Source organism: Sporothrix brasiliensis (genome assembly GCF_000820605.1).
Source record: "Sporothrix brasiliensis 5110 chromosome Unknown Cont14, whole genome shotgun sequence".
NCBI lineage: Eukaryota > Fungi > Ascomycota > Sordariomycetes > Ophiostomatales > Ophiostomataceae > Sporothrix > Sporothrix brasiliensis.
Window position 1 is genome coordinate 637,868 of NW_024467133.1, and position 13,294 is coordinate 651,161.

General features: G+C 60.0%; 7 protein-coding genes across 7 annotated transcripts; 3 read left to right on the top strand and 4 right to left on the bottom strand.

Annotated features, from left to right (window-relative positions):
* Positions 1–109: 109 nt before the first annotated feature.
* On the bottom strand, positions 110–1,429 carry SPBR_03752 (uncharacterized protein; the record flags this gene model as incomplete). Its single annotated transcript, XM_040762042.1, has 1 exon — positions 110–1,429. One exon carries the CDS (start codon positions 1,427–1,429, stop codon positions 110–112), a length of 1,320 nt encoding a protein of 439 aa, XP_040622862.1.
* Positions 1,430–2,226: 797 nt separating this feature from the next.
* On the top strand, positions 2,227–3,555 carry SPBR_03750 (uncharacterized protein; the record flags this gene model as incomplete). Its single annotated transcript, XM_040762040.1, has 2 exons — positions 2,227–2,808; positions 2,866–3,555. 2 exons carry the CDS (start codon positions 2,227–2,229, stop codon positions 3,553–3,555), a joined length of 1,272 nt encoding a protein of 423 aa, XP_040622863.1.
* A 341-nt stretch (positions 3,556–3,896) lies between these two features.
* Positions 3,897–5,810, bottom strand: SPBR_03655 (uncharacterized protein; the record flags this gene model as incomplete). The annotated part of the gene is made up of 2 exons (XM_040761945.1): positions 3,897–5,611; positions 5,720–5,810. The coding sequence occupies 2 exons, from the start codon at positions 5,808–5,810 to the stop codon at positions 3,897–3,899; spliced, it is 1,806 nt and encodes a 601-aa protein (XP_040622864.1).
* Positions 5,811–6,095: 285 nt separating this feature from the next.
* Positions 6,096–6,565, top strand: SPBR_03868 (small nuclear ribonucleoprotein G; the record flags this gene model as incomplete). The annotated part of the gene is made up of 4 exons (XM_040762158.1): positions 6,096–6,125; positions 6,202–6,273; positions 6,335–6,409; positions 6,482–6,565. The coding sequence occupies 4 exons, from the start codon at positions 6,096–6,098 to the stop codon at positions 6,563–6,565; spliced, it is 261 nt and encodes an 86-aa protein (XP_040622865.1).
* A 749-nt stretch (positions 6,566–7,314) lies between these two features.
* Positions 7,315–7,902, bottom strand: SPBR_09241 (U5 snRNP protein, DIM1 family; the record flags this gene model as incomplete). The annotated part of the gene is made up of 2 exons (XM_040767367.1): positions 7,315–7,529; positions 7,665–7,902. 2 exons carry the CDS (start codon positions 7,900–7,902, stop codon positions 7,315–7,317), a joined length of 453 nt encoding a protein of 150 aa, XP_040622866.1.
* A 651-nt stretch (positions 7,903–8,553) lies between these two features.
* Positions 8,554–9,825, bottom strand: SPBR_03762 (uncharacterized protein; the record flags this gene model as incomplete). Its single annotated transcript, XM_040762052.1, has 1 exon — positions 8,554–9,825. The coding sequence occupies one exon, from the start codon at positions 9,823–9,825 to the stop codon at positions 8,554–8,556; it is 1,272 nt and encodes a 423-aa protein (XP_040622867.1).
* A 1,276-nt stretch (positions 9,826–11,101) lies between these two features.
* SPBR_03735 (uncharacterized protein) lies at positions 11,102–12,502 on the top strand (the record flags this gene model as incomplete). Its single annotated transcript, XM_040762025.1, has 1 exon — positions 11,102–12,502. One exon carries the CDS (start codon positions 11,102–11,104, stop codon positions 12,500–12,502), a length of 1,401 nt encoding a protein of 466 aa, XP_040622868.1.
* Positions 12,503–13,294: the final 792 nt, after the last annotated feature.

Sequence of the window (13,294 nt, forward strand, 5' to 3'; positions counted from 1 at the left end):
ACGAGAAAAGAGACAAAAAGGACAAAAGAAAAGAAAGGAAAAGACTCATGACATCCTTCGCCGTGGCATCGAACGGCATGCTCGGTCGTAGGACGCTCGACACCGCCATCTACAGCGGCATCTGGTGCAGCGGGCGGATGCTGCGCAGCTTCAAGTGCATCGTCTGCGTGTCGTACTTGCGCGTCTTGGGATCCCAGTATGCCGACACCGCAATCATAATGCGCGACGTCGGCGACTGCAGCTCCACGAGCCCGGACACACCCACGCTGCCGCTCGGTGGTTGTGGCCGCAGCGGCAGCCACGTCTCGGACAGTTTCTGGCGGAACGCACGCCACGAGGCATCGATGCTGGCGCGCACAGACTGGAAGGGGATCATGTCCCGAGCGCGGAGGAGGTCGGACAGCTCTTCCCAGTTGGCGGGCCGCTTCTCTGGCCGACCGGCAGGCTGCGGCCGGCGTAGAGGCGGCGAGTGCGAGTCAAAGCCCGTGCTGGTGAAGGGCCCAGGTGTCGTGCCGGGCGCCGCCTGGCCATTTCCTTTGAGGTCCTTGTCGTCCTTGTCGTCCTTGTCCTCCTTGTCGTCCTTGTCGCCCTCTCCGAACCCGCCGCGCTTGGCCCGCGACACATCCTTGTTGATGTCGTCGGATATGCGCTTCAGCTTCTCGGCGAGCCGCGCCATCTCCTCGGGCGGGGGGATCGCAAACTTGGAGCTGGGGCTGGTCTTTGGCTCCTCGCCAAAGCCAAAGAAGCGGGCCACGTTCTGCATGTTCTGGCGGGCCAGTGTTGTCACAAACGACGTCGCCGACAGCGCCACGGGCTCCGGCCACAGGGCCCGCGAGATGCGCATCATGGTGACCGAGTCCACCTCGGCCGTGACGTAGTCCAGGCCGTCGGCCGTCAGCAGCAGCCCGTCGCGCGTGATCTTGGGTGGTGGGCGGTAGGGGAAGTCGACGTCGAGCCAGTGCTTGCGCACCTTCATCCCATGGCCGCAGCGATGCCGCAGAACCGGGTTCGCTTCGGCCGCGGCGCGGACCGTCTCGAGCATGTCGTTGCGGATCTTCATGAGCAGCTCGCGGTCGCGTGCGATGCGGATGTATGTCTGCCACTCGGGGTCCGTGCCCTTGTACGGCCGCGACTCCACGACCTGGAACGTAAAGGGCAGCGGAAAGAAAATGGGCTGCGCGTCCTCGTCGTCGATCATGTCGGCAAACGGCGGCAGGACCACGCGCGTGAAGTAGGCCGACCAGCACATGTATATGACGCCCGCGCCGATGGCCGCATTCCGCCATCTACGGCCGGACTTGATCCGGACGTAAAATGTGGAGGGCGTTGCTGCTGGCGAGGCGGCAGCGCGCGAGAGGCCGGCAGTCAGTGGTCGTCGGGGCAGCCAGGACGCGAGCGGCGCCCTGGACGCCCATAATGAGCGGAGCATGGTGTGAGATATGCGAGAGTACCGTGTTCCGGTGCGAAGTGCGTAGAGGAGAGGGCGATCTCGAGATGTGGCCGGCGGCCCGACGCTGTGAGGGTGTCGTCGCCAGGCAATTCTGGTGATGGTGCGATGCCGTCTGAGACAAGAGACAGTTGGTACGAAAACGGTTGTCGGCAGTTGTCAGGCACCGCCGGCAGTCAGATGGATGACGGTGGGTATCGATAAAGTATTTCGTCAGGACGTGGGTAGTCGAGCAGAAAGGAAAGGAAGACGAAAAAGAGTGTCACGAAGTGTCACGAAAATCTGCCTGAGAGCCGCGAGATGATGTCCTTTGCTCCTTCCCGTTGTCGCCGAATGAGCTAAAAATGGCCTTTTCAGGGCAAGAACGACAACAGAAGCCTTCCGCCCAGGGCTCGCCAGGCTAGGCCACCACCCCTGTTGGAAGGTCCGGTCCCACTGAGCCACTATCGCCGACGGGCCATCGCAGTTCACAGAGCCGAATACAGTGGATAAGACCGTACCTACAGGACTCTACGCACGGCCTCGTATCGTCTGGGCACCTTCCCGCTCCAATTGCAGGGACGGATGAATAATGATCCACCTTTACGCTGCAGCCTGTCGTCCTTGCTGGGGTCGCTCTTGCGTCTTTTGTCTGGCGTAGCTTCCAGCTTCATTTCGCGATAACGGCCTGCTTGACGACGTCCACCTTTCCGTTCACTGCCCATTGCCGTCGCCCATCATCGCCCGCAATCGACCATCATCACACGACCGCACACACCCTTCCTGTCGACGCCGCCACGATGAAGTTGCTTGCCGGCTTGGCTGTCGCGGCCTGCCTGGCCAGCTCGGCCGCTGCCGCTGCCGTACCGGCGCCTGTCTACCTCCTTCGATCATCACCATCGTCATCCTCGCCCTCCTCTTCCTCTACATCGCCCAACCTCCCCCGCCAGATTGCTCGCCAGGTCCTGCTGCGGCGGTTAGGGGCCAGCGACGGCAGCAGCTTTTACGACAGCCTCCCGCGCGACGTTGACCCCGAGACAGCGCTTGGCCTGATTGAGCAGTTTGGCAGCAAGGCGAAGCCTGCACTGTTTGCCGAGGACGCGTCATCCGCAGCAGCAGCATCGTGCGAGATGCTTGTGGTCGTGCAGGGCGCCCAGCCCGAGCATGTCGCCGCCCTCGAGGCCGCGCTGCCGAGCGCGTTTGCCAAGCCGGCGTTCACGGTCGCCGACCCGCCGTCCGAGGCGGCGAACACCCGTCTTTTCGTGGACGAGCTGGCCAGTGCGGGCATTGCGGCCCACACGGCAACGTCGGTGGCCGATGCCGTCGCGGCACCCGCGTCCTGGGCCCACGGCATCTTTGTCGGTCTCTACGATGCAAAAAAGGTGAGACTGTCTCCTCGTCCCAGTACTTTTTCGTTTTGCTCCTCCCTAACTGTTTAGGACGCAACGACTGTCGATGCCCTCGTGGCCACGCTCCCCGACATTGTCACCCTTGTCGAGTCCGGCGCCGCCGACGTCGCCCTCCTGCTGCTGCCCGAGTCCAGCCGCTACGCCCAGTGGAAGCAGTGGGCCTCCAGCAAGGGCCTGCAGCCCGCAAACGCCCGCCTCCTGCCGCCCAAGGCCCGCCCGGCTGCCTCGGAGCTGCGCATCCGCGGCGCCAGCTCCGAGTTTGTCATGGAAGAGGAGAAGGAGGACAAGGAGGAGAAGGAGGAGGGCAAGGGCGTCAAGTTCGTCGCCGCCGCGGCGCCCCTCGCGCCGATCCCCGGCTGCTTCCAGTCCTTCAACGCCTGTGTCGCGCAGACCAACAGCTGCAGCGAGCACGGCAAGTGCATCGACAAGTACGCGGCCAACAACGGCGGGGTCTCGAGCAAGAGCCCCGCCGGCAGCTGCTTTGTGTGCCACTGCTTCAAGACGTTGAATCGCCCAGCGGACAGCCCCGGCGGCCTCAGCACGACGCAGTGGGCCGGCAACATGTGCCAGAAGCAGGACGTCAGCGTGCCGTTCTGGCTGCTGACAGGCTTCACGGTGACGATTGTGGGCGCCGTCAGCTTTGCGATTGGCCTGCTGTTCAGCGTGGGCGAGGAGAAGCTGCCGGGCGTCATTGGCGCAGGCGTCAGCCGGGCGAAGTAGAGCCTGTTAACAGGCGTGCATCCCGTGTTACAAAGTGTCAGTTGTGGCCCTGTAATAGTACCCGAGTCTTGTTGGGATTTGTTTGCATCAAGAGGCTGTAGAGTCTGGCTTTGTCGTGTGACTTTTTCCTTCTGTCGCGATGACAAATACCATCGAATTTTGGCAACCATCATTTTCCATGTTCTATAGTTTTTTTATATCTTTTACTCTGACTTCAGGCGTTGGCATCACATCATTTCGTATGCAAATGAAATATAATTACACTTCTGGGCCAGAAGGAAAACAATAAAAGCACATGGTATTCGCTGTCTAGTATTACAATGTCCGTGACCTTTTCGTTCTCAAAACACGTCGTCAGGATTCGGCCGCCGTGTGGGTGTCGTTCCTAAACTCTCCAGGCCGCGCTGTACGGGGAAATCACCCGCAAGGCCGGGTGGCAGGGCCCGCAGCGGCGATTGTGTCATGTCCAGAGCCATGCCTGCTGCACCTGGAGTCGAAGACGCCACACCAGCCGTCCCTGGCGCGGCGCCCCCGCCCAGCACCGTCTGGTACTTGGCCGCTGCCGCGTCGAGGATCGCCTGTACCTCTGTCTCGCGCGCTGCAATCTCGGCCTTTTCCTGCTCCACCTCGGCCAGGCGTCGCCGGTGCTCGGCCGCGTCCACCTCGAGGGCCGCCACGGCACTCTGCATCTGCTCGAGGCACGTCGCCAGGTCGGGCAGGGGCCGCATCCGCGGGATGGGTACGGTGCCCTGGACGCCGTGCTCGAGGCCGTCGTCCTCGGTGCGCATCCTGGTTTTCGGCAGGCCGTCCATGCCGGCGCGTGTCTGCGCAGCGTCGTAGGCGAGCCGCCGCTCGACGTCCGAGTCGTCGGCCGCATCGTTGGCTGCCTGGCCGTCGCCGTCGCCGTCGCCGTCACCGCCTACCTCGGCCGCGTTAATCAGCGCCGCCATGTCTTCTTTGCGCTTGCGCCGTGCCGCCCGCTGGGCCTTGCGGCCAATGGAGAGGGCTTCCTTCTCCTCGACAAACTCGTCAAAGCCTTCGCCCAGATCCTCGTCCTCGCGCACAAGCCGCGTCCTTTCCTTTTCCCGCTTCTTGCGCTTCTGCTCGTCCGTCAGCAAGGAAATGTAGTCGCCGCTGGCCTCCGCGTCGTCGTCGTCGTCGGCCATGGCGTCGCCCTCGAGTGCGCGGCGCGCGCGGCGGTCTTTGCGCTCCTGGATTTCCGTGGCCGTCAGCATGGTCGCGACGGGCGGCGGAGGCGCCATGCTGGCGACGGCCGACGACGACGCCGGAGACAGGCCGTGTCGTCCCAGCTCAGACGCGTCAACGACCATGGCGCCGTCGAGTTCAGACGGATCAAGGTCCATGACGTCGCCCTCGTCGTTGTCCCCACCCTCGCCAAGGCGATTCCGCTGCGCCGCCAGGTTTTGTGGGGTGTTGGGCGTGGAGCTCTGCAGCTCATCGAGGTAGGCCTGGCTGTAGCGCGGGCGGCCGTCGTCGTCGTCGCCTGCATCTGGCCGACTCGACTTCTCATCGTCGTCGCTGTCGTCGGTGCGGTGCCGTGTCGGCAAGCGGGCCGAGAGCGACTTGCGAAAGGCATTGGTCTCGAGCACCCGCTGGGTCAGTGACGGCGTGCCGGTGCCGGCGGCGCCTCGCTTGTTTGGCGTGACAACGGCCGGTCCGCTGTCGTCGTCATCGTCGTCGTCATCGCCTCCACCGCTCATTCCTATGCCGCCAAAGGACAGTCGAGACGAGGTAGAAGCTGTCGAGAGTCGTTTCCGGTTCTTTCGCGAGCCAGTCCGACTGAGAGCAGGCCGGACCACTACCGGGCCGTCGTCGTCGTCATTGTTGTTGTTTCCAACGTCGGTTCCACTTGCCGGTGGCTTTGCCGCGTCTTCGTCGGCAGTCGTCGGTCCGCTGGTCTCGTCGTCGCCGCTGCCGCCGGGTTCACCGAGGCCAACTTCGGAGTCGGCAATGTTGATGCTGCGGCGCAGTGCAGACTGTTTCAGAGGTCGCTTGCCGAAACGAATCGGCTGGACGATGGGTTCGGCGGATTGGTCTATGGGCACAAATAGAAGAGAGTCGGTCAGCCTTGAACGCGCATCAGCAATCGCAAAGATCGTGCAAGACGTCATTGTAGAAAGTAAAGGTGGAAGCTTGCACTCACCATCGCCGGCTGGCGCACCACCCCCCTGCGGCTCGTCCACATCGTCAAATGTCGATATCCGCCGTCCCTTGCGCTTTGTGAACAAACTCATGGTGCCAAGTGGTTGTCGATGGAATGGAACAAGAGGAAGAGAATGAGGTCGTGTTTTGCCTCTTTGCGCAGGCTGCGACTGTGGTGTTATCTTATCGCCACGTGACTGTTCTTCGCAGTAGTGGCGTGCCGCTGCCCACCAAAAAATCGAGCCGAAGAGCCTGGCGCCAGCAGGCTATCGACAAACTGCTGTCGCGCTCTGGAGCTTCGCATTTTGACGACACGACCTTGCTTCCTTTCCACACAACCACCTCCCCGTTCCACAACAGCCCACACAGTCGCCACGATGGCACCCGCACAGCCAGAACTGAAGAAGGTAGGCCTTTGCCCTTTACCCAGATATGTCTCGTCCGCCTGTTGTCGGTTGTCGTGTTCGCTGCTAACAGAACCAGTACCTCGACAAGCGGTTGTTTGTCCAGCTCAACGGCAGCCGCAAGGTCATTGGCGTGCTGCGCGGCTACGATGTAAGTCCCTGCGTGCTTCGCAGAAGCGGGGAAAGGGCAAGCGCGCCTGCTAACCAAACAGGTCTTCCTCAACATTGTCCTTGACGAGGCCGTGGAGGAAAAGGACGGCGGCGAGAAGGTCAAGATTGGCATGGTGGTGAGTACAACGATACACTCGCACGACACACTCTCCCCTGGCGCAATGCAGGGCCACGTGCTAACAGCCTAGGTCATCCGTGGCAACTCGATTGTGATGCTCGAGGCGCTGGAGCGCATCGGCGGCGACGACAGACGCCAGCACCAGGAGCGGTGAGCGAGGATCGCGGATGGAGGAGGCGGCAGCAAACAACGACAAACCGGCGATCGGACGGGCGAGGCTCTGCGAGGCCAGCAGCATCAACGGGCAACCAACGACGATGTCCTCGCTTGCGCGATTGTGCTTCGAGCGGTTGCAGTTTGAAAAAGAGACGGCTAAAGAGAAGCACGGCGGATTGTCCTCTCCTTGTGCTTCGCCGTCTCGCGCTTTTGTATTTGGTACTTTTTTTCCTGCGGCCATATGTTTCTATCATGGGTATCTTGTGCACGTTTTTGCTTTATTATTATAACAACGGCAGACCGTTGTGGCGGCGTTGGTGAGACCAAATTCAAAAGTCAAAAGCAGATTGAGGAATCGTGGCAGGTCACGCGTCAGGCATGTGAGTTACAACACGAACCACTACAGTATGACTACGAAGCGACAATGCCATCAATCACAGGGCACGTCGCGCATGTGGGACGCTCTACAAGACGTCTTTACATACCTGGTCCCAGCTCGACGTTTGCGGGCAATCCTCGAGTCGAGCGGCCTAGTCGTTGGGAGATGTTCAGCAAACAGAGTCAAAGAGCAGATGGCAACGTGTATTTCAAGAGAAGTGTCATACTTTTGTAACATGTGTGACATGAATGTCTAGTCGTCCGACCGTCCTTTGTAACGTAAAGAGCAAAAGCAACGCGCGCTCGTAAATGAAAGTCATGTCGTCCCAGAGACTGGTGAGACAAGAAGACAGCGTGTCGGCCGCTGGCCTAGTACTGGTGGCGTGTCGAGTAGTCTTTGGGCGCATTGACCAGACCACGTCCCTTCTTGCCGCCGCGGTAGACGACCTCGATGATGTCGATGAGTTCCTGCTTGTCTTCAATGACAAAGTTGATTTTGTTGTTGTTGCCGGTGCCGAGATCAATCATCATGTGTTTGTTGCGCCAGAAGAACATCATGGTGCAGGCGTCGTAGAGCTCGTACACTAGACGGTTAGCGAGCGGCCTCACGTGTGATGGCAAAGCCAGGAGAGGAAGAGCGGGTGCAGCAAAAACCATGAAGGCGAGCGAAGCGAGGACCAAAAAGAAAAAAAAAAGAAAAAAAAGAAAAAAAAACATACTTTTGTTAAAGTCGGGCACCTGCTGGTTGTCGCAGCAGTAGATGGTGGCAAACTTCATGACGATGGGCGTAATACTGCACAGGATCTTGTCCTGGACCATGCAGTCCGGGTCGGTGTGCTTGCCGAAGCGGATGATGACGACGCGCTCGGTTTCGGTGACGATGGCCTGGTCGACCTGCCAGGCATTTTGGAGTTCGATGGGCCGGAGCGCGGCGACGTTGGGGGTGGAGTCGGCCATCGTGGGATGCAGCGTAGCACGTATACAAGGTGGCGCGCCGTGCAGATGCGTGTGAGTGAATGAGTGGACGTGTGAAGGTGTGTATGAGTCGATGGTCGTCGTCGTGAGGGTAGGCAGAAGGCTGTGAATTTCAAGGCGACGGCTGAAGTCTGGCGGGGCAGACAGATGAGTAATCAGTAAGGCTGAGCACGTGACCTTGTTTGGAAGGCATTTGCTTTGGGCGGTATTTTTTTATACAAGACGCCTTTGATTCGGAACGTAAGGGATGTGGTCCTGTTGCGAAAGTATGTTTGTCCTGATTGGGTTCGTTCATGATGTGAGGCGCTTTGTTCTCGGCTGAGCTTGGACTGGCCCTCATCGGACGTTTATCTCCGTTGATACATGCTTAAAGCGACTTTAGTGGTGCAGTCATTAAGGAAAGGCATTTGCAAGTAAATTTTACTTGTTTAGTTCAAATGGATGTTTATTTCTACTTGTTTCTTTTCCTGGACTTTGGGGTAAAAAAAAACGTTGCGTTAAACATAAATTAAACAATATTTATTGTCATACAAAAAAAAAAAAAAAAAAAAAAAAAAAACTTAGAAGTAAACCTGAAGTATATCATAACCAGTTGTAAGAAAGGACAAAAAAACCATTTTGTACCATCATGTTTCACCCATACGCAGGCGGTTCTACCTCTTTCTCGCCGTCCCGCGCGCGCAGCACCTTTTCAAACAGCTCCACCCGCAGGTCGAGCAGCTGGCGCCGGCCCTCGAGGAGCGCGGCTTCGGCGGGCTCGCGTTCCTGGCGGATGGCCTCGACGCGCGCCTCGGCCTGCTCGGCCTCTGGGTCCAGGACGTCCAGGCAGGCACGCACGCCCTCTTGGGTGTCCTCGATTTCCATGTGGAACAGGTAGTCGGTCAGGGGCGTGTTGACGGCCTGGTCGAGGAGGTTGGCGACGCTGTGGCCCTCGCCGGCGACGGGGACGCGGGGCAGCAGCAGAAACCGCGACAGATGGGCCGGGTCCATCTGCTTGGCGAGGGCGAGATGGTGCTCGGCCTCGGCGAGACAGGCGGGCACCAGCTTGAGACGATCGCGCTCGAGACGGTCGGCACGGGCGGACGAGAAATGGGGGTTCACGATGCTGGCGGCCGACGCGGCGGAGCCGTGGTGCACGCCGTTGGAGTCGACAATGTCCTGCCGCGAGTACTGCAGGGCGGACGCGATGTGGTTCAAGGCGGCGACGACGCTGCCGCGGGCCGCGTTCAGGTGGCCGGCGACGGCCAGGGCATGGGCCAGACGGGCCTGGATGGCATCGTAGACGGCCTGCGCGGCCTGCACGGCGCCCTCGAATGCGTCCTCGTCGCCCTCCCCGACGTCCGGCGACGGCCCGTCGAACACGCCGGCGTACAGCTCGTCCAGCGCATTCAGCGCGGCCGTGTGCTCGTCGTGACGCGCGCGCAGGTCGGCCCGTTGCTGTTTCAGGGCGTCCAAGTCGGCGTCGATGCGGCCCAGCTTGACCCTGGCCTTGGCGGCCCAGGCCTCCGCCTCGTAGTACGCATCTTCCTCGGCCTCGAGCGCCTTGGGGTCGCTCCGATGGAACAGCCTCGACACGGAGCTGCCCGCTCTCTTTTGGTGCTTGTCGAGCGCGGCCCGCTGGTCGCGCAGCTGGGCCAGCAGCGTCGCCACGAGCTGCGAGGCATCGAAGCCCTTGTTCGTGAGGTCGGTAATCTGCGGCGCGAGCTGGCCGAGGGTCGCTTTGGCGTGTTGTGTGGCGGCGACCTGTTGGACAAGGCGATTGCGCTCAGCGGCTGCCGCTACGATGCGCGAGGTGGTGGCCGCGGAGGTGGTGTTCTTGGCATCCTCGGCATCCTTGTAATCTGTCTGGCCTGTCGTCGGATCTGCAGTAGTCCCTTTACTGCCTTTTGCGTCTTTTGCGTCCATCTTGACGGAGGACCTTGCGGCTGCAACTTTGGCGCGATTTGGTGGCAGGCCTGAATCGATATTGCTCCCAAATCATATGCAGTGGCCGCGTCTCAACTTCCCAAAGCGATTAAGCTCCAGGGCCCCCCATACGCAAGTCAGCCTAGCCATCCATGGTAGTGATCCTTGGTCTTGGCGAAGACTTGGACAAGAGGTCAGACGCAGAAGGAAAACGATGTTGTTGATGTGCATTTGATGATTGAATCAAGAACAAGCTTCGAGGACGCCACCATGACGCCATGACGGAAGAGCACAAGAGCACAAGACAATGCCTTCTTCCATGGACACGTCTAGGCCATTGGCCATTGGATGGAGAAAGGAAAGACGTTCGGAGCATTCAGTCCTTTCAGCTAACTCGTGTTTTTGTATTTTTTCTTGTCATGTTGTATTTGTTGTAGTTTTCCGTATTGTTTTCCGTATTTTGCCCATTTCCCCCAGCCCAACCGAGACCCTATTTTGACCTTGTATCCTTGTTTCCCCGTTGGAGTATTTCCCTCGGTGCCAAAACTTGTATTCGAACAGAGTCGCATGCCTATCATTTCATCACTGGTGCGTTTTCTGGCAGCCAAATCGACTTACAGTGGGTGTCTGGCTCGCACCTGCCCAATTCGGGGCGCGGCCTTTCCCGAGATGCTTGACGTCACTTTAGCGCCGCGACTTGTCGTTCGGGCAGTTGTCCTGGCACGTCTCCCCGCTGCTTTTGTTGTTCCCCCGATCTCGGTTTTGGTTCTCGATTCCAATGCACGAGGCCGTCGCCATTGTTGTTCTCGTCCATGTACCCAATGCCGTCCATCTCTCTTCCCAGTTATATATAGTGTTGTATTGGCGTTCCCCAACTGGGACGACAGACGAGGCCATTTTCTCTTTTTTTCTGCTTCGCTGCCTTTTCGCTTCATGATTCCTTCGTGTTGATGCACTGACCTGGTTTGTATTATTCGACGTCATTCCATACCGTTTCTACTTTCAATCTTGGTATTGACATACTACATCGACTGACAGACTGCGGCCAAACAACCTACACCGCGGCCAGCGTCGAAGCACGAACCAAGACGACGACGGCGACAATCTGCCTGCAATCTACACAATCTACGACCCTCGACGCCGTGTTTGCTCGACCAGACCAGCTCCTCTCGACTCTCTCCTGTCCTCTATCTACAAACGGCCGGGCGGCCAGCTCGCAACGTTTGGACCCAGCTGCAACGACTCTCGCCGGCCCAGCCGCCATTCACCAGCGACCATGAACGATCCGACCACCACGGCCCACTTCAAGGACAAGGTGGTGGTGATGCCCGACATCCCCCCCATCGACACGGCTGCCGTCGCCGCCCTGCACCGCCAGCTGCCGCACTATGCCGTCACGCCCATGCACAGCCTGCCGACGCTGGCCGCGGAGCTGGGGATCGGGCACCTGTTGCTGAAAGACGAGTCCAACCGGTTTGGCCTGCCGTCGTTCAAGATCCTGGGCGCGTCGTGGGCCGTCTACAAGGCGCTGGCCCGCGCGGTCGGCCTGCCCAGCACCGGCCCCGACGCCGTGTCCCTCGACGCGCTCGCCGCCGCCGTGCGCGCGCACAACGACCGCCACAACCGCGAAAACGGGCTGCGGCCGCTGCAGATCCTGTCGTGCACCGAGGGCAACTGGGGCCGCGCCGTCGCCCGCATGGCGCGCTACGCCGGCGGCGTGTCGTGCCGGCTGTACGTGCCGGCGTTCATGCCGCAGGCGACGCAGGCGCTGCTGGCGCGCGAGGGCGCCGACGTGCGCGTGGTGCCGGGCGCCAACTACGACGACTGCGTCACGCTCGTGCGCGCCGAGGCCGACCGCGACTCGTCGATGCTGCTGCTGCTGGACGTCGGCCTCGAGGACTACGAGGACGTGCCGCAGTGGGTCGTCGAGGGCTACAGCACGCTGCTGGCCGAGGCGGACGCGCAGGTCCGGCAGGCCACGGGCGGCCGCCCGGCGACGCACGTCGTCGTGCCCGTCGGCGTGGGGTCCATTGCCCAGGCGGTCACGGCGCACTACAAGGCGCCGCACGGGCGCGGCGGCGCCGTGGGGACCGGCCAGGCCATGCAGGAGAGCATCGAGTCGGCCGAGGCGCTGGCCAACGACGTGGACGACGACGCCAAAGGCCCAGACGACCACGCCGACACAGACACCCCCGTCACGTCCGTCCTCACCGTCGAGGCCGACACCGCCGCCTGCCTGCGCGCCTCGCAGGCCGTCGGCCGCCGCGTCACCGTCGCCACCGCCGACACCATCATGTGCGGCCTGAACTGCGGCACCCTGTCGCGCAACGCCTGGCCCATCCTCCATGCCGGCGTGGACTACTCGGTCGCCGTCTCCGACCGCCAGGCCCACGTGGCCGTCCAGCAGCTGCTCAACGCCGACAGCAGTGTCGTGGGCGTGGACGCGGACGCGGACGCAGACGGCGACGAGCCGATGGGCGGCACCGACCAAAAGACGAGCGAGAGCGACGCGGCGGGTGCAAAGGGCGTGGCCGCGGGGCCGTGTGGTGCGGCGACGCTGGCTGGTCTGCGCAAGATTTGCTCCGAGGCACGGGATGTTGTCAAGGTGCAGCAGGATTCGGTGGTGGTCTTGATTTGCACCGAGGGCGCGAGGGAGTATGCCGTGCCATTTGTATGAGTAAAGCGGGCGACACTGACCCGCAGGGGGGATTTACGGTGATCCATCCATTGCGAGCGAAGCGAGGACAACAAGTAGAGAATAAATAAATAAATAAATAAATAAATAAATAAATAAATAAATAAATAAATAAATAAATAAATAAATAAATAAATAAATAAATAAATAAATAAACAGGGCCTGAGCGCAGCCCAAGAACCAAGGCCATGGTGCTTGGATCGCCTTGCGAGCAAACCGTAACGGAGCTTGGATCGCCGTGTTTCCGTCCCCTGTCGATTTGTCGATGTGATGCGGAGAAAATGCAAGAATAGCCGGCTACCCCTGCAAATGTTGGAAGAAGGGGGCGACTGCAGACGAGCCGTGTTTTACTACGACATTATCCTAGGAAACGGAGAAGGCAACGCGGAAGGAGAATGAGGAAGACAAAAGAGGAAAAAAGGAAAGACGAGACGAGCCGTGATCCACGTGATAACTGACCAAGTGTTCAGACGTAGTGTTGGACGTTGGTTCCGACGTTGAGTTCTGTGTCAAGGGTGACGATGCTTTTTCGTTCCTTTTCTGTAGATGCGTTTCTGCTTGCCTTTCGTTTTCCACGCTCTGCATTCTGTATTTGCTCCGGCCACGTACTGCTGACACGTGCACGGCATTTCACTGCGTTTCTTTCCTGTGTCGTTATATCTATTTTTTATTTTTACTTTCTTTGGTTACTTCCTCATTCACTACGACCATATCCATGCTTCATCTCTGTCTAGATACCAACTGACTTGAACCTGACCCCCCGGCCCCCCCCCC